The sequence below is a fragment of the Channa argus genome, chromosome 11, assembly GCF_033026475.1.
Source record: "Channa argus isolate prfri chromosome 11, Channa argus male v1.0, whole genome shotgun sequence".
In the NCBI taxonomy this organism is placed as follows: Eukaryota; Metazoa; Chordata; class Actinopteri; order Anabantiformes; family Channidae; genus Channa; species Channa argus.
This window is the reverse complement of record NC_090207.1, coordinates 16781101-16801402: the sequence shown is the minus strand read 5'-3', so window position 1 is coordinate 16801402 and position 20302 is coordinate 16781101. Positions and strand designations below refer to the sequence as shown.

The window sequence follows — 20302 nt, the reverse complement described above, 5'->3', positions numbered from 1 at the left end:
ACCCTGTTGGATGGTGATGGCCCTTTTAAATACAGCACCCTGATGCAATCCGTTGTAAATACATTAAACCAAGCTGCAGAGGAGGAAGCTGCTTATCCATCCTCCCTGCCTCTTTCTGCCTCTCTTGCTATTGCTCTATTTCGTTTTTTCTTTCTTTGCCTCTCTCATTTGTTTTTGATATTTCAATGTATTTGTGACAATCTTGTTTATCCCTTTTCCACTTTCTGGGTTCCCTCCACTTTTCTGTCTCTATCTGAAAATTACTCCACTGATCTGATTTCTTCTTAGCTTTCCCCCTGCCCACTTTTTCCAACACAGCCACTTCTCATCCATTCGCACCCTAGCCGTAAGTCTCAGACCAAACCAGCCTGGGGGTCACATGGGGTGCCAAAGGTGCGATGAGTGATGTGGCACTCTGGCTGACCCCTGGCTGCTTGGAAGGGGTACCTCCCTAATGAGATTAGCTGGGTAATGCCGACTCTGTGTCTGTTTCTCCTGCCGCCCAGCCCGGCCCACCCTGGGGCTCTTTATTTAGCCAGCAGCAGGACAGGGTGTGCCAGCATTTACAGGTCGAGGGCAGGACAGGGCCCACAAGCCCACTGCCCTTTTATGTCCCTTCCCCCCACCACATCTATCTGAATTGTTCAGCTTGGGTTTGTAGCGTCACTATTATGATAGTATATTGTTTTTGTCTCGGTTGCGGCTGTGTGTAAGTCGCGTAACATAGCCTTGTCTCACACAGTCTCTGTGACTTGAAAGACACACAGTGACCTGAGCAGGCCGGCTGAGGCTCATACATGTGGCTCCCTTTGTTGATTGATCATAGAAGCATAAAGTGCAAAGCTGCTCACCGTACTGCCCTGCGAAGACACACAGACTTAAAGAGTATTACTAAAGCTTTGACCACCAGCCTGGAACTAGTTAGTAAGTAGCCACACAGCTAGTTCATCCCTGCAGATATAGAATGTTCAGCAATCTTAATTCAGAACATGATGCTAAATTTACTTTCTCTGTGTTACTATAACCCTCTTTGGCTCTTCAGCCTCTTTTGTCCCTTTGTTTAGGTGGCTCTGAGAGATGTTATTAGTACCCTTATTAGCAGTGAATGAGTTTAAGTGCCAATTAAACGCCTACAACTTTGTCACAATGAGTGCTTTTATGAGAGGGTCCTCGAGAGACAGGGGGCCTCCCATGGCACAGGTGTGTCCCCTTCAGCTCTCGGGTCACTTTCATCCTGAAGTGTGTGACAGCTTCTGTGAGTCTGACAGTGCTGGGCAGTCCAGCTTAGGTGTCCAGGTGTTCTTACTTGTGTGTGTGTGTGTGTGTGTGTGTGTGTGTGTGTGTGTGTGTGTGTGTGTGTGTGTGTGTGTATGAGTGCGTGTGTGAATGCACCAACACCTGCTTGGCTGTGGCCCTGGGGCAGAGACAGGTTCAAGTTCCACCCAAACAAACATCCTGTACCAATCACTCATTTCACTCCTTAGGTGTGTGCGTGAGTGCGTGCGTGTTTGTGTGTTTATCTGCATAAGTCTCGTAAAAGTTTGGGCCTAACATTCTTACACTGTATGCCCTCTGTACTCATCATTTGCAGTGAAGGATTGTGTTACCCAGACTTGTCAAAGTCTGCTTTTGTGTGGACTTTCAGCTTTCTCTTCACCTTGTGATTTCCCTTGATCATACTGGCTTCAGATTCTGACATTTTGTGTCCCTTCCCATGTCTTTCCACGTGAGAATACCATGGCCAAATGTGTCATCCTCAGCCAAGAGAAATATTTAGAGAGGTGAATTAGCTTTAACCTGAATCCTATTCTTTTTTTTCTGTTGAACACCCCTTTTTTTCACACAGACACGCCAGAATGCACACTGGAAAAAATAAAATAAAATCAGGCCCTTGCTTTATCTGTCACTTCAGCACAGAAAAATCACAAAATGCACACTGAAAAGAACAGAGATACACATTCATAGACATGCACATGTGCATGCACAAACACATACCGTTCCCCACCCTTGTATCACGTTGCTGATATGAACCTTTAGAAAAGAGAAAAGAAATCCTGTTGAATGAAATGAAATTGTGAGGTGGATTTAGAGGCCTCCATGTTAATCTCCAAAGAGAAGTGCACACATAATAGCCATGCAGTTGGATGTACAAGAAACTTAATTAACCAGAGACCTTGTCCATAGATGGCAGGTCAAGGGAATCTCACCCACACAGAAACTCATCTTTTCTAGTCAAGGCATTGCTCTGCATTTCTACAAACTGAAGATCACCCTCACCCTTTAAAACTCAGTTTAATTCCCCAGAGGTGCATAAAGTACATATATTTTCCAATGTATGTATAGAAATCATTACATGATTGACTTAACCAAGCCTTACCCATTGTGTTTGTCTTTCCATTTTTATCAAAAAGAAAGAAAATATGCAAAAACACTGAGTTTCTTTCCTAAATATGGAAGAATAAATGCTTACATAGTATTAACATTTGAATCCTGAAATGTATTTCTGTTCAGCTTCCGTTTAAAAAGTAATGTTTTTATGCATCTCAGATACTTGTTTCCTATGAACTGAAATGCTCTGCAGAGTTTAATAGTGTACCATTTGCAGGGGTCTGGCTCACATCCTGTTGGTGGTTTTCTTTTGGCAGAATGGTTGGATTGGGTAAAGTGAGGGAAGAGTGTTTATTTTAAACAGTGCTAGCTGTCCATTTTGTTTGCAATCTATTTTACACTAACCTCAGGACTCCCCGTGATGGCAGTGAGCGAAAGCCTTATGAGTATGGGAGACTTTTTGTGAATGAGAGCCCTCTTGTTTATGCACAAATACACATCTGCAATGCACTTCGTGTTGATGGAGTGGGTGTTTGGCTCATCCTTATTACTGGGTGTTTCACAGGGCATGAAGCCCAGTCCAGGATCTGTAGGGTGGCCCATCACAGTGTGTCTCTACAGGAACACCAGCGCATTACAGCCCCAAGCCATATGGCGGGAGTCCCTGGTCTCTTGGCTAGTCACATTTGGACTGCCTCACACATGAAAGACCCCTCCCTAGAGACTAGAGACTGAGACTTTGGGCTGTATACTAACAACTCGGGTTTGTTGTTTGACTCTATTGGACTTACACTGGACGTACACTGGACGTACACTGTTCAATTAGAAACAATGCATCTTTAGAGGGTCATATTTATTTAAGATAAATAATTTATATTCTATTGTGAATAAAATATGGGTTGATGAGATTTGCTAATCATTGCATTCTGTTTTTATTTATGTTTTACACATCGTCCCAACTTTTTTGAATTGGGGTTGTTCTTAGTTTTTTGTACTTTTTGTTCAGGTTTTGTGCTTTTTGGCAACAATAAACTAGTCACTGCCTGAAACAAGTACAGGAGAACAAAAAAATTAAGAGGAAAAAGGTATTTTTAGGCATGTCTATGTCTGTGTGGGAGACAGGGAGTGAAAGTAAGAAATGGTGAATGTAAGGTGAAAAGTGTAAGATTAACAGATTAAGTAAGTAAGTGAGGGCATAAAGTAGTCAAAGGCAAGAAGAAATAAGGGCGTGAAAGTCTTATAGAAGAAAAGAGAAAAAAATCATCCAGAAAGAGAGAGATATAGAGACAGGATCCTGCTGGATGGGAAGATTGTAACATCACACTGTAAGGTCCCTTATGGGACAGCCGCAGACGGAGGACGGTCCCTGCTGCATGCAGGAAGAGGAAGCTTTGCCAGCATGGGAAATATGCAACAGAAGAAGAGAGATGAACGGAGCAGAGAAAAATGCAGTTCTCCCTGGAGGCAAACTGGGAATTTTCTGCTAGCGCAAACAGTATGTAGGCAGATAACTGAGAAAAAAAGAGGGCAGGAGATGGCAAAAAAAGTAAAAAGAGGGATGCTGGAGAAATGGAGGAGAGGACAGTATAATGAATAGATGAAATGGTGGAAAACTAGAGAAGGAGAGGAATGATGCTTTACAGAAGTCAGATTAATTGATATGTACTGAATTCTTGATCCTTGGTGGTATCTGCACTGATCATCATGGTGAACACTGTGGAAACTCAATAATCCTTTATTTTGTGTGTGTTTGTGCGTGTATGCATGTGTCTGTGTGTGCGCTTACGTGAGTGTGTGCTTGTGCACGTGTGGGTGTGCTAGCACACTAACACCACTGGCTGAGTGAAAAGTGCTGAGTGAAAAGTGCCACATGAAAAGTGCCATCAAACCAAAGTAACCTAAGTGGTGTATTAGTGTACCTCAGTCAGAGCCATGGGGTCATCAGAGAGGCTCTGATTAGAGGTCAGAGTGTGCTGCTGTGAAATGGGACATTACTGCTTACCAACACAGCAATAAATACAGAAGGAAACTTTAACTGCTGTAAAATATGAGGCAGCTGTCTCTTTTTGCAGCACATTGCGTGTGCCTGTCTGTGGGTGTGTGCGCAAAGCACCCAGAAATGCATGTGCTTAAGTGTGTGTCTAGGACTGCAGTTCTGCTTAAGGGAGGGAAGAGGATGGGGTTAGGGAGGGGTTTAATATGCTACTTTAGCCCTCGGGGGGCTGTACAGTCTAAAGTCAGTGCATGAAGCGTGCAGAATCACACTAGCCTGTATTATGGAAGGACTAGTGTTGGTGGTGGAATGGACGGCTGGGGGGGCTGCTATAAAAAGTGAAATCGTATCACTTAGCAGATGAGTGCAGATAAAGCTGTGTTTGAACTGGGAGGCATAAATTATACATTGTAAACAGAGCGTTGGGAGACCACGGCTCGTTTAAATTATGACAGAGGGTAGTTTTTCTCTTCTCCTTTCTTCCATCCCTCAGTTCTGTTTCTGCTGCTCTCACTCAGTTTCCTTCCCCTTTCTCCCAGTCCACCAATCTTGCTGACTTATTTACCTCACAGCTCTGTCGTTCCCTTTTCTCCAACATCTGCCCTAATGAGCAGTGACCTCCAACACACACACAGTAAATCACATTTTTTAATAGTTTGCTGTTTGAAAGCTGGGGATAAGCCATTTTTCTAAAGGTTTCTGTTATCTCTTTTGAATGTTTTAATATTCTACTTGGTTGGAAAACCATGACTCCTCCTCTAATCACCCCCCCCACCCGTAAGCCCTCACCCACAGTGTTCTTGAGGAGTAGCATTCCACACGTCATGGATGGAGGATGAAACTGGGTGAGTGAACTGGCAGAGCTCTACAGGATTTAATCAGTGTTCCCCCCCTGCATAGTTCAAGTTGGGCTGCTGTGTTTGTTTTCTAAGGTGCCTTCGTCCCTCCTGACAAGTGCGAGGTTATTGATCAGTTTATTCTATTTGCCGTTGACTGCTCAGCACGGTCTCTCTGCTCACAAGTCAATAGTGGACGATTGAGAGGGTGAGTGCTTCCCCTGACCTTCCCTCCCTCAATCTCTGACTCCGTCTCGTCCACCCCACATACACAAACACAAAATGAATGACTCTCTCTACCCGTTGTACCCACACCTCTGATCCCAGCTACAATTTTGATTAATTTTGAATCGCTGCAAGGTCAGGGCAATACTGTGTGTGGATCTGGTGTTAGGAGATGCTGTCAACTAAAGGTCTTGAGCTTTGTTGGGGCAGGTCCTCTGTTTCTTTTTGGGGTTTTTTTAAACGTGTTTATGTGTGTACATATGTTTCTGTGCCAGGCTGTTTGTGGATTGTGAATCCTCTAGAGGTGACCGTGGACACTCTGAAGCAAGGATCTGTGACCTTACACTGTGTGGTAGACTTGATTTTGTGTATGTTTGTGTGTACACATAAGACTGTTGGGATAGGTTTACACCAAAAATAACATTCCACTAAAAAACTAAGCAGCTCCATTGATCTAGGTGATTTCTACATGTGTGCAGTGGAAATACAAACCAGAAACACCAGGCTGAAAGTGTTTCAGACAAAGCTGCACAGCAGTTTAAATACAAATTATCTACTGAAGAAATGTATCACAACAGCAATGATGTGCTGGTAAATAGTAGAACTAGCACAGTGCATTACAGCACAAGCTACCTAGAATGTACAAATACCTGTTTGACGTTTTGCTTTGTCAAACTGCAAACTTTTTTACCAGATGACTTTACTGGAGCTCTCACATTGACAAATTCACTACACAAAGGCAGGGATTAATGTCGGAGGTTTCTAACACTTGTGTGTTTTTCCTCTCCACTGTCACCTAGTACTTGTTCACAGGGGATTTGATAAGTTATCTCCGTAACCTAATTGTAGTCTCGCAAATTGATGGATTATGTTCTTTATCAAAGCTATAGCAAAGTTATTATATTTTGCAAAAAGAACAATAATAGGGTGAATAGGCTGGTCATTTAAAAGTGAATGGAACCTCGCAGTATATCTAACAATTCCAAAGTATGAGTGTGCTTCACAATAAAGTTTTACTGTGTACATTGCCTTTAGCTTTGGGAAATAAAGATTTAGCATAGCTCAGTTTCTCTCTATGCTCATCAGTGCTGCTTCATTTCAGGACTTACTTCATTTATGAAGACCAGACTGAGGGCTACAACCCCTCGCCTCTCCATGGAGCGAGAAGAGATAATTATTCTCTTTCTGACTCACACATTTCAATGAAAAATGCATACAGCTGGGGCTCGAAACAGCCTATCAAAAGGTTAACTCTTCCCCACAGTTGTCTGTGGCTACAAAGGGTAGCATTTCCGACAACTGTGGCAGCGGCACACCACTTTGTGTTTTCCTGCTGTTTTGCTTGGATGTTTTCAGCATAGTTGTGACCCACCAGTGGCCCTATGCTTTGTTTTCCCAAAGTTAACTTTCAATCAACAGACAAGCCAGCTGTTGTTTGTGTTGTATTCTGTACATCATTTCTTAAGCAGACATCTGAGCACAGATTTGCAGCAAAATGAATCTGACATGAATACATAGACACCACACAATTGTTGTATCATCAAATTTCAGCTTTATCTAAACATTTAAATAGTGATGTTGTATGCAACGTCCCAACCAGTTTTTATGTATCTCTGTTTTCTTAGGTATAATGTCTGTCTTCATAAACTCAGATCAACAATAAACATGCTGTTACATATGCATATCATTGTGCCTCATAATTCTTCAGATCATCTCGTTCAGATTCAAAAATCTTTTTCACTTTCACATACACTTTATTCCTACAAACACTACTGTCTGTTATTTATACATGCACACACACACACACACACTTACTCAGTCACTCGCAATTGAGGCCTTATGTGGAAGAAGCGCTGCCTGAGAAAGTGATAGCAACAGAAAAGAAGCTCTGGAGAATGAGTTATCTCTTTAGATGTCATTGAGGGGCGCCTCTTTTCTTTCCCCCGCTCCTTCCCTCTATCATTTCCCTCTTTCTTCCCTTCTCTCTGTCTCCCTCTGCTTGTTCCCACTTGCTCTCTCAAATCATGCTCGCCTCCAGTGGTATTCAGACAGTCCAAGGACAAAGTAGAGATATGCTGGGAGCTATGGACTGTCCATCAGTGTGTGTTTATGTGTGCACATGCATGTGTGAGAGCGAAGGTTTGATTTTGAGTCTTTGAATCTGTCTTCCCCTTGTCCTGACAGATTGGAGTCTCATCCCTCTCCATTTAACCCCCTGATACTACATCACTCACAAACACACAGACACATAAAAACACACACACACACACACAAACATGCTTTCAGACTCCTGTGGACACACTTAACAATGCAATGAGTTAAGATTTACCTAGAGCTCTAGGTTATGCCCTTGTGATTAAGGACATTTAGTTCATTTGATATTTACTGACTTGTCAATGTGATTGTAATGACATCAAATAGTTAATTTCCATAAAAAAATTTGTATTCCTTGTATGTGCCTTGTATATCCATCACCAAGCCTTGGGGTGTCTATATTATTATCATGCATTGTGTTAATGTGGCATTGCTTTTCTGAGTAAACCACACTAAAGTAGATGGCCCCAGGGTCTGTGACCCTGACAAAGGTACACATAACTATACAGGCAAAATTAACCTACTCCCATACACACACAGAATCCATCCCGGACACAGACTTCTCGCTGTGTGTGTGTGTGTGTGTGTGTGTGTGTGTGTGTGTGTGTGTGTGTGTGTGTAACGTGGCAGCTCCACTCTGTCAGACAAACAGGGGATATCCTTTTTGTCTTGCCTTGTCCATCACAGGCCATCTCACTGTCCTAGTGCACATGGGCGGCTGCAAATCGTCCCCCAACCTCCCCGGCCAGGCTCCAAATCCAAGGGTTTTAATCAACACATGAGCACACACACACACCCACACACCCCCACATACACAGGCCCCTTGGCTCCAGCCGGGTTCCCCTGACGCATGGACACACGCAGGCAGGAAGTTGAGGAGAGGTTTGTGTCAGTTTGCTTCTCTTAGAACACTTCAGGTCTGACCCTGTCTTGACCAGGCGACTTCCCCCTCCTCCATCTTTCCATAAACAACCATATCCCTGCGACTGAAGGTGTGCCTACTCGCCAAGTGTAATAACATCACTCATGTTTTGATGTGAGGCGCGACGTCTACGTGAGCTAGAGAGCCTGATTCGCATAGATATGTTTGTGTTTCATGGTTGTGTGTGTGTGTGTGTGTGTGTGTGTGTGGTGTTTCCTTTTGGGTTTTCTCTGATTTCAGGCGGGGTAGATGGTTTCATGAAGGAAACTATGTTAACCTGTCACCTTAGCTGTCTTCTCCTCCCACTGTTTCTCCACTGTGTCTCCCTAAAACACACACCCATGGACACGCACACATACACACACATAAAAAGGGTTGTCCACTGATCTTGTTGAGTGTGTGTCAACTCCATTAGCACATTCCCCGATAGGACCAGAGCCCTGTTATCTATGGCGACCCATTAATTACACTTTGTTCCTTTAAGTGATCTATTTCAGACCTGCCCCGCCCGCAACACCCACTCTCTGCTATCTCCACCCCTGTCCTGCTCCTCCCCCACCTGACCTCTCTCCTCTTCTCTCCCTGTCTCTGCTGTCTCTGCTGTCTGTGCCACAATGTATGTCAAATGTTCTCATATGTTGTCATATGACAAGTGATGACATGACAAAGCTGGTAAATTTATATGCATAAAAGACAAATGGGACTTCTGCTGAAAGCTCTGTGAAACAGTGTTGGATTAAATTTCTCACTCCAACAATGTGTGGAAATCATAGAATCTAGTATGTCACACTGTTCCACTGCACATTTTTCTCAGGTGGCCAGAAAATGTTCGCATTTATTTCCTCTCTTGTTTTATATGTGCAAATGTGATCACAGTGAATAACTCCTAAACTAACATTAATATTGGCATTTTTCTGTGTCCTCCTGCATATTTGTCTGTGATTTTGTGTCTTTGTATTGTATTTTGCACATTCCTTCTGCACTTGTGAGCTGCTAAACACAGAGAGAAATTTGCTATTTAGTCTCTGTGGATGTCTGTTGAGGTATGACCTTGGCATGTTGAGGCATGTCCTCTCACCTAAGAAATCCATATGTGTACTGTATGCACATAAGTGTGTAATAATTTTTGTTTATACCCTTCAGTTTAGTATGGTCTGATGTTCAATGTAAAATTCAAGCAGCTCCACTAATTTGATCATTTGCATTCATTTCCTTTTTCTCTTCTAAGAGCCTAGGGCAACTGATTTTTCAGCTATGTTTGAGATTGACACAGTAGACAAACTGGATAGAATTTCAATCATTTTTGTCCACTAAGCTTTCTTTTAGCTTGTAGTGCTAAAGAGATCAAGTTCTAGTCATGACCACTGCGAACCATGTACTGTTATCATCAGCCATGAGCACCTGCATCGTAAGAAATATGCAACAAAGCATTTAGGATTATTGTAAACATGAAAGCAGCAAGTGTAGTTCTGTTTCAACATTTATAGCTAGACTACAGACATATATGATGAATGTAAAGAGAGACATCATTTACACGCTCTGCCATGCACTGTACATTCCTACACCCTGCTGACAGTGTATAATGCCTTCAGATATGTTGCTGTTATACTTGAAATTGTGCAAAGCATGTGCCTGTAGTGTTAACGGCTATTCTGTCTTCTATAGAGCTTAGAAAACATGGTGAATGAAGAAGGGCTGTATGTAAGGTGTGTGTGATCAACATGGCCATGTGTGGATGGGGGTTCTCACACTCAAGGCTGTCTTTTCTTTGACCATTGATTCTGTATGTGGCCTGTCTTTCTTACAGGTGCAAGGGCGCCTCTCTAACCCCTCTCCTCCTCCTCCACCTCTTTTGTGACTAAGTAATGTGTGTATGTCTGATATTGTAGAAGAGTGTGTGGGGAGTGTGTGCATGTGTGTATTTCTATGCCCGGTATTGTCCTGAAGGTGCTAGGGAGGTGCATGTGTGCTTGTGTGTGCCAGACCTCATTGTGTTGAAGTAGAGCAGAGGTTGTGTGTTTATGTGAGTGAGGAGTGAGTGTAGTATAGTGAAGTGGTGTAGCAAGTGTGCAGTTTGGCTCGTATTTGGTTGTATAGATACTATGCTGCTTGTGTGTTTGCTTGTGTGTGTGTGTGTTAGATCATACCCATGTGCGCATGCTCTATCTTCACCAGAGTCATTGGCAAGGTTGCCTCTCCTGACCCTTGCCCAGGCATCCCGGTGTGTATGTGTGTGTCTGTGTATACGCTGGTGCCTATGTAAGTGCACGTATGTGCATGCAGTGCCTCCACTAATGGACACTCTTTGTGGGGGCCTCTCTTTTCAGCCATGCTGCTTTTGAGACACATTGTGCCTGGGCATAGAAACAGAAGCTCTCCATTGCCCCTCAATAGGCCAAAAACAAAACCATGTCAGGCGAGCTAGCAGCCCCCGAGTGTTTGCCATTTAAGTCCTGACCAATGGTGGTGCAGATGGAACAAAAGCCCTGGACAGGCAAGGAGGCTTGCACTGTTTACAGTGTTAATGTCTGGGTGGCACTCCCAACAAGGCTCCTCCATGCACATACATGTGTACACACACTTGGTCACTCAGTCGCTTTCTTTCAGTGTCGCATATACACGCTTAATCAACAGGTATATCTGGGACATTTTTTAAATAAAACTACCTGTGAAATTCGGACATGCTCAGAGTTAACATTTCTTCTCCCAAGTGTTGAAACATTGGTTTGTCACTTGAAGCAAGATCCTCAGGATTTACAAAGAAACAAATTGCAGAATTTGTGTTGCAAGTGCATTTTACAATTACAGTAACATTAGCTTATTTTCCATTGCTACTTTCAATTTTTGCTATTACAAAGGCAATCTTAGTATCATGTTTCTTTGTTTTGTCAATTAGCGGTCTTTGTTAAGACCAAAAAGCATTCTCAAAGGCTTCTTTTTAAATAAACAATTTATATATATTTATATTTTATTATTTATATGTTATGAGAAGACTGAGACTAAGTCCTGGTAACTTGTGTTCACCTACTACATATATATAGTGCTAACTTGAATCTTTAATTTTATTATTTGAATGCATTTGTAAATTAAGTCCATGACCATTATTTATTTAACATTATCTCAGCAGAAGATGTAAATGAGGAAAAAGTACAATCAGTGTGTTTTTTAAATGCCTCCCACAGCTGTCTTTTCTTTTCCCAAAGTGTCTCACTTGGTTTCAGTAGAAAAAAGTAAAACAACTGACACTGAGAGGTGCTGTCAGAGATGAGGACAAGTTTGGGCTTTCGATTTTTACTGACGAGGAGAGGGGAGATTCTGACACTGGTATCAAATAGCCTGCCGCTGTCCTTGGACTGAGGTTATCTTGTAAATACTCCGCTCCAAGTCTATAAAAGTGAGGGTCCTTTATGATAGCCAAGGCCACTCATTCACGTTAAAATAAAAAAAGCACTCAGTGCAGCCTCAGAGACTAGGTAGGTAGGCAGTGAGAGGGGAAGGATAGATGAAGGAAGGGGACTGAAGGAGACACTGTACTTCTTGTACAGTGTTGCACTGTTTTTTGTGTGGAGTCCTCTTCACAAGTTTCACTCTAGCTGGAAATAATTTAGGGAATGTAAAGTATCTTAGAATGGTTGAAGCTTTGAGTAAATTAATGTGATATTCTCCCCTCTCTCTTGATTTTGTTTCTCTCTGTCTCTTCCGATGGTATTTTGTTTTAGGTAAATGCAGAGTCCCCTTAGCGGCCCCTGTAGCTAGTGATTCAGGTTCCTCATCTCTGGATGTGTAATGAGTTCTGCCTTGTTTTTGTCTAACAACAACACACAATAATAAGCAAAGTAATTAAAGCTGTACTAGGGAGATTGGGGGGGTGGGAGGGTAGCAGACCGCACTTACCGATGAGCATTAAAAATGAATTGCATTCAAGACACAGCAGTGGTGTTACTAATTTGATGAAATGAACTCTCTTTTGTCATTTTCTGTTGAATAAATATATTTGCTTTTAATTTACACTTTGACTGAGGACAACATATCCATATTTTGTTGCAGAGTAGCTCTGACAGTGTGGCTGACCAGTTGTCACCTGCCTGGGCTCTCTTTGACCTCATTTTCAGTGGCAACATGTCCTGCCCCTTTTGACAGACAGCCACGTGGGACAAAATGACATTCTTGACCTTTACTCATGTCAGCAAGAAAGATGAAAACACATATAAATAACTGTAGTCATGTGTGCATTTTTGTAGACAACCAGACACATAGGAAGGAATACACACAAGCACACAGCATCTGCCCACACACCATGTTAGATCATCTAATATCATAGAGTGTCAGGGACGGAAATCCGATCGTCTGACAACCAGGATACAGATAGCGATTCCCTACCACTGATCTATGCAACAGATAGTTTCCACAAACAGCAGCCCAGCTAAGGTTACAGCCAGGCAACACTCGCACCACAACACACTGCTGTGTCTCACATCAAGATAAAACAAAAGCTTAGGTTACCGTAGATGGGAAATTGATAAGAAAATGCAATGTTTGTGTTAGATTTTTGATGAAAACTTTGACAAGAGGAAATGAGAAAATGTTTGCTTCTACATGCAATAATATCATGTGTATCAGTCCTGTTAGGCATTCTGTTTTTGTAATTTTTGCTTTATGATTTTATCAATGTTCATCTTCTTTTTTTAATTGAAGCTCATTAAACGCTTAACCCACATGTCAATATTTTTGACTAAGCACCTATAAATTCTATTCGTATCAAAACTTTACATTTCCCTGGTCTCAAAATCCTCTCAATAAATTTTATTTGTATTTATATTATAAATGAAATAAAGAGATATTGCCCCCTTCACATCAATGTAATTACGAATCACAAAAAAAGAGTTTGATTCAAATAAAATAGGCCATTTGTACATAAGCAATTAACTGGTGCAGCTTTAAATAATGTAGCCCAGATGGAACCTAATTATAGTCGGCATGCTTTGATTTGGGCTTTCTGTCGGAGTATCACTCGGGGCGTGACTTTGGCTTTTCAGTCACCTAGCGTTTGTTTTGAAATTTGTGACAATCAGAGCCGATTACCATTTTTAACAGCATGCAGCGTTTGGTGCGAAGGGAAGAAAGCATGGCCTATAGCTATGGAGGAGTTTCCTTGTTTCCTTTTTAACAGCTCATAACTCTCCTCCTCTGTTCCCTTACCTCACTGCACACAAATGATAACAACTGCATGTGTGCGTGGGTGTGCGTGTTGGATTGCTAGGTGTTTTGGGGGAGTACAGTGTGTATGTGCTGCACTTGTGAGTAAATGTATGTGTAAGTGTGTGTGTCATCAATGAGTAGACACTTGCAAGTGATGAATGTTTTTGTTTGTGTGTGTGTGTGTGTGTGTGTCTTGTAGTGGCATACAGTCAGAGGGAGATCAAACAGTCAGCCAATTACCTTGAGAGGACTCCAGTGCCCGTGACAGAGGGGAGAAGGCTAAATATCTGGGATCAACTCCTCGTTTCTGCCTGTCACATATTGAGGCCACTTCAACAGGCTCAGATAATACATACAGAATGGTGAAACACGGGGTGCAGGTTAGGCGCTGGACTGCTACTCTGCCACGACCAAAAGCAAAAGACACAGCTTTCACTACAGACCTTGTTTTTATACGTTACAGCTATCATTGCTCTACTGGTAGCAAACTTTGCTAAACTTGCCATTGCCTAATGCTAATTATAAACACCTTGTGAAACAAAAGTATTTTTTTGTTTCCAAACATAATGCCCAATGTTATGGAGCTCACAGCAATGTCCTTAATTCATTTATAGCAAAGAAAGACTTATTTAACTAGCAATAAAGATTTTAAAATTAGCACATGCAAGTGGTAATTTTAAAAGCTTTATGGCATGCAATTAAGTTGCATTCAACTTAATTAATCCATAGTTTTTGCAAGGAAAGACACATAATTAGACAAGGTACTTTATTTTCAAAGTTTGATCACTTAAATCTAAGGTTTAACATAATCAGATTAATAGAAACAGAAGAGCTCCTAGCCAGTTATATATTGTTTTAACAATACATGAAATTGATTATCCATAAAAATTTGCTTTTCATTTAAAAAACTTTTTTAGTAATGGACTAAAATTGAGGATAAAGTAGTGCTCATTGGCTGTTTATGGGTTCACTTTGCACACAAGATAAAGCCAGATGGCACATTATCGATCCCCACATCTTTTAAAGATATTAGTTTGATTTGTGACATAGATGAGGTAATTCACTCTCTGTATGGGGAGTTTCTCCTCTAAATCAGTGGTCACATCTTAGCTTTGACAACATCCATTAGGTTCAACACACTTTGGCTGTTAAAGAACGAGTGGACATAAACTGTTAAAGGCCTTTTTAAGCCCATGTGAAAGTGGGTTTATGTCTGTGTTTTGGGGGGCTTGTGGGGGGGACTTCATCAAAGAGCTTCCATCATATAGTGGGGTGGAGCTTAACACCACAGTCATTGGAGGGGCACAAGCTCATCTGCATATTGGCACAGAGACGCCCCCCCGGTGACCTTGCACTGCGATGGGATGGGGTGGGGAGGCTGGCGGCGTTCCGAAGGAGTTCACCTCCAGTTCAGGATGAACGAGAGAGCTCTGCGGCATTGATCACGTCTGGAGGAGGAAAAAGGGACAAAACAGAAGTAAAAACACTAGTGAGGGAGAGACGAATGAGATGAGGAAAATGGAGGAGGTGGAAAAAAATCACAGTCCCTTAAATTGGATATATATGATAGATTAGAGGTGTGAGAGGGCTGTGTCTTTGTTTTCCAGGGCTAGGTGTTATCTTGAGCCCTACACAGGTAGCAGAGTCACTGAGAGTGCTGGGTTATTGACTCCCATGATTGCTAGGCCGGTAAATTTGACCCAAGGCACTGACAGCAGTCTGCTTGCTATATAGCGTGCAGCACAGGCCCTTATCTCAGAGTGATCGAGAACCCCGTTACATACCGTTACACACAAATGACACAAACAAAACACCGGCAACTCTCAACACAAGACCCTGCACTTACCCCCAGTTTTCCAAACATATACACGCACACATGCACGCACGCCATCTCCATTAATGCGCACAAGCAGGGGTCAATTTAATAAACATGGGGTCAGTGCAGTGGTCATCAGAGGCCTGTTTATAGTGAGAGAGCCTTTAAGGTGCTTCCTAATTGTATCCCCGTGGCCTTCTAGTCTAGCAATTTATAGCCCATAAGATGTACACAGAGGAGAAGAGAGGGTGGAGAGAGGCACTGAAGGAAAGAAACTGTGTTAAAGAGGCATTTCTAATGTACTGCTAATTCAACTTGTGCAGAAGGGTTGTGGTTTTCAACCAAGAATAGTTTTTTCAGTCAACCTAACTCATTTTACATACTAAGCTTATCCTTTTTAATCCTATTGAGAAAATAGCAGGGGCCCGTTTTAATTTTCATATCAGACAAATAAAACAAAAATATGTGTGCAAATAAAGATTCAAAAACACATTACTGCCAGACTTGTATGCGTGTCTGTAAACATATGTAAATTTTTCTTAGATGTATCAAGGGATGAAACTCCTAATATAGTTTTGCAGCAAACCAATTCTCCCTCTGGGAAACAAGAGGACACCCTAATATGGCTTCTCAAGTCCAGTTACAGTTGTGTTGCTAAGCAGCTGAGCTGCTAGCCAGCGGCGGCAGAAACAAGCTATTATTTGTTATCACTGAATGGTTAGTGAGCAGGCACAGAGACGATTCAGGCAGCAGCTGCAGCCTCATCATCAATGCTCTGATGCAGAGCTGAGGTGTTTTGTGGCAGGTCTCACTGGCATTGGACAAACTGCCATAGAGTTTGCTATCCATCGTGCTATCCATCTAAAAAGGGGGCTTGTGATACCTAAACCTCAAGGAACCTGAGGCGAATGTACCAGATTTCAAGCTCCAGTGTGACCCCAACTTGGGAACTGGCTAACCTAGAGGAGGTTAGAGGGAAACCCAGCACTGGTGCCTCCCCCCACCACCATCAGACCACCTGATATGTTTGCGAGTTACCTCTCTCTAACTTCTGTCTTGCCTTTCCTCAATCAGCCCTTTAGAATGAATGACTACCGCTCCACTGGTTTCACTTAGTGGACCCATTGTGCATAACTCTGGTTTTGGTTGAAGGCCTGAAATGGAAAGAGGGGGGCAAGGAGGGGTGTCGATTATCAGGTATCCACTTGGCTAACCTATTATGGCTTTCCCATTGGACTAATGGGTCATAGGCTGTCATGACTCTCATGCATTAGGCCTTGGGTTTACAGGGGGCAAAACAATGCATTATGGGAGTTGTGACACTAAACGTCTTATGTAATATTGTTCATTTCCAGAGATGCCAATTGCAGTCAATGCAAAGCAAAAATTGTACTCATGTAAAAAACACATGCACCTATTTTGCCAACTTTATAGTAAGCAAATTAACCCTGTTCATGCTTCTGTTCGTCTGTCTGTGTGTCTCTGTTTATCTTTCACATGTAGGTACAGAGAGACACGAGCTGACCTCCTGGATGAGTTTTGAGTCCATATTCAGGTTCTTCAGTGAGGTCCTGGAGGCAAAAAAGGGTGAGGAAGCAGAGGAGTCCTCCAAAACTGTCACCACTCGCAGCAGTTCCCTCAAAAACAAACACCAAGATCTGTAGAGGGGCAACGCTGACTCCAAACAAGAGGAGGGGGAGGGGTGGCAAGGGATCAGAAGGGGGAATTCAGAAAAGGAGACTAAGGTTCCACATTCTGTATTTTTTTTCTTCCTGTCCCTCAGTAACCTCCCTCTATGTTTTCTTGCTCAGCCTTTCCCCTGAGTGTCATTTCTTCCTTGCAGCCCTCCCTGACTCTGCACTCACATAGCCTTATTGTTGTAAAGACAAGAGTACAGGGTCACCATGTATACATCACAATAACGTTTTACATTACTTCTAGATGAGCGCAACTGTCAAAGCAATATGGGCCTGAGTGTTAGCACTTCCCGTGGGCTGTGGCCTGGCTGCGGTATGGGCCACAGCAGCACAGATTAAGGCTGACAGGCACTGTGCACAATGCACTGTGGTGCACCTCTAATTGTCCTGACATCAGCCTGAACTGAGCTAATGCTCTGCCTGCCCTACAGTCTGCACTGCTCAGTCTCTCCCTCTTTTCAGTCCACCCCCCAGCCCCCATGGTCCTAAAGTCTGAACTGCTTAACCTGAAATCAGCTTTTTCATTGTGGCATCTTCTAAGGTTTGATATAATTTCAATTTTGTTCCTGCCCATGCTCACCACAAATGCTTTTAAAAAGTGAATGTTTTTGTTTTGTAAAAGGATGCTGTTTTTATGACTTCTTGTTCATTCTCTTTCTCCTCTGCACATGCAGTCAGCTTTTTAACCTGACTTCATTCAGCTTTGTGTAAAATGTGCTCATTCGAATCATGTATTTTTGAATTGCTTATAATAAGGGATATATTTTTTCTTTAATTTCTCAATTTTTGAACTAAATTTGAATGCAATGCCAAATACATATATTCACACTGATTTTTAATATTAAGCCAATACTTTGAATAACTGCAAGTGTTTACTTTAGAAGATCTCTGGGTATCATTTACAAAACTGTGGAGTCCATTTCTTTGTGTTTATTACAAATATATAACTTTCTTTTTCTCTCTTCTTTTTTCAATTTTATATCCTTGAAATTGATGTCTCCGCATGATTGAATATGATGAAACAAATAAAACATGCACAACCTGTGCTGAATATGGAAAAATCTGGACACAGAGCATATTTAAAATCACTTAAAGTCAAGCATCAAAATAGGTTTGAGGGATATCTCATTTTAACAGGAGGCAGAAGTCAGCTCACAGCATTCATAAAGCCTCAATATATCACCTTACATGTGTCAGGAAATCCAAGATTTCAATATTATTCTAAGCCTGAATGATATTTCCTTAGATGTTGGAGAAATGTAACGTATCATTTTCCCCCTTTTTTTCATCTCAACAAAGTACTCTTCTTGTGTACTTAGAAGTGACAAAGTCAGCTCCCTGCTCAGCTGCATATAATCTGACTATGTGACACAAACATGATAAATTTTTTTCCATAAGGCTGGTGTGTTTTATAAGCCACTCAAGGCTTAATGGAATACATTTGTAATGTGTTTTGACATTAGTAAAAACTTAAACCAGATACCTTAGACACATTCTCAAATATACTTTTTTTTTTCAAAATGGTTACTATTGTTAAACTTTTACACTGAAGTCCTGCCTCTCCTTCCCACTGTGTGTGTGGATTAAGGCTTTTGTGGATTATCTTTCTGCTGTAATGAGACAACTGTGATGGTTGCAGGCCTAATTTCCTTTTAATTTGATTCAGATCTCTCCAGGTTTCAGCAAAGAAGTTGGCTTATTATTTGATTTGATGAATTTCATTTCAAGATACCGTTGCTCATCTTTCTGCTTTTCAGCTACAATCAGTTCATTTTTCACTCCATAATTTGTATATTGTTGCCTTAGGAATAAACAAGATTCAGCTCTCTGTTTTTAATAATATCCAGTAAGCCATATGTGAATGGAACAGAAGATGTAAGAGCAGCCTAAATTCAAAGCACAGTCTGCAAATAAAGGGGGACTAATTTGGCCAATTGGTCTTAAAGAAATTTTTGCAGATGGTTTCTGTGTTGTATTGGTTTAAGGAACATGCCTATTTTGTTTTATCGCAGTACCAGCCTTTGGGGTTTATGAAACCGCGAGTGTCCTGCAAGGTCACTTATTTTTATTATATTCTGAGATATCAGTCTTATTCTCCTTTGATTCCAATTAAGTTTTAAATTTCTGTCCTTAAAAATGATTTTAAAGTTTCCGCCTCAACGACATCTGCTCCTCTTTTACATAATTTATTTCGTTTTTGTAATCTAATAAATCTAAAGAAAATAAAACCAACTTTGATAATGTATGTTTCTAAACTGTACATATTCCTTTTTTGGTTTATGTTGTTATTTGCTCCGTGGTTTCTTTAGACTATGAGGTTTTTAACGAATGGCAGGTGCAGGACAGGAAGCTACACATTACGGATCTGTACAAAGTCAGCTCGACTGTAAAGACCGACAGAAAGATGTGCCCGGGAACTGTGAAGTGCAGCGGGACAAAAGTGAAGAAATGACCTGGGCCATCATCTCACATGACATCTATGAAATCTTAGCTAGAAAGGAGACCACCTCACATTTCATTGTTAATATACTGCCACACAGTCGGCCATTGTTAAGTATTATTTGATGTGAATCAACTGATTTAACCTTATTTCAACCTGTGGGGAGTGTTAAAGATAAAAGTTGAAAGAGCTGAATTTCACAATTGTCCTATAGCTCGAGCTAAAGCGCAGTATCTTTACCTGCTTATATCCGCAGTTAGAAGTGTGTCAAAACAAACTATAAACACTAATTCTTGGTCATTAATTTTGGCAAAGTGAGCCTCTTCTAACTCAGCGAGGTTTTACAGCATCATTTGTTTTCACACGGTGAAACCGATCAGGTCATTAAACGCCCCCTCAATAAATCTTTAGAAATCTTTTCCATTAACCCCTGAACAACAAGTGGAACCAGCGAGTCCCCCTCACACTGTGTCAGGACGCTGATTAAAGAGAGGCATTCAATCACACACACGCGGGGACACACACAAGTAAATTAGGCTCAACTTTGAGTCTTGAAAATGGGTTTAGAACCTCCTTGGGATAAATATAACTTAACACTGCTGTGATCTTCTGAAGCAAAATCTCTATTCTCGGATTAATAAGAATTTTCTGAGTTTAATTAAATAACCCGCCTTCTGTCCAATACAATCATGTAGTGGCACCTTAAATTATGACCTCCAGCCAGTTATCACCTGAGGCAGATGGACACCGTG

The 20302-nt window shown here is 41.7% G+C and overlaps 1 protein-coding gene across 4 annotated transcripts in view; it reads left to right on the top strand.

The window, feature by feature from the left end:
- Positions 1-18171, top strand: part of arb2a (ARB2 cotranscriptional regulator A) — a 137136-nt gene extending 118965 nt beyond the window's left edge. For 3 of the 4 annotated variants that reach the window (XM_067519827.1, XM_067519832.1, XM_067519829.1), the window contains one exon: positions 16917-18171. In XM_067519827.1, coding sequence (XP_067375928.1) covers positions 16917-17077 — 161 coding nt within the window. In that variant the 3' untranslated portion in view covers positions 17078-18171. Of the gene's footprint in view, positions 1-6484; positions 6974-16916 lie in introns of those variants that run through there. The other variant, XM_067519831.1, reaches the window with a different exon arrangement.
- Positions 18172-20302: the final 2131 nt, after the last annotated feature.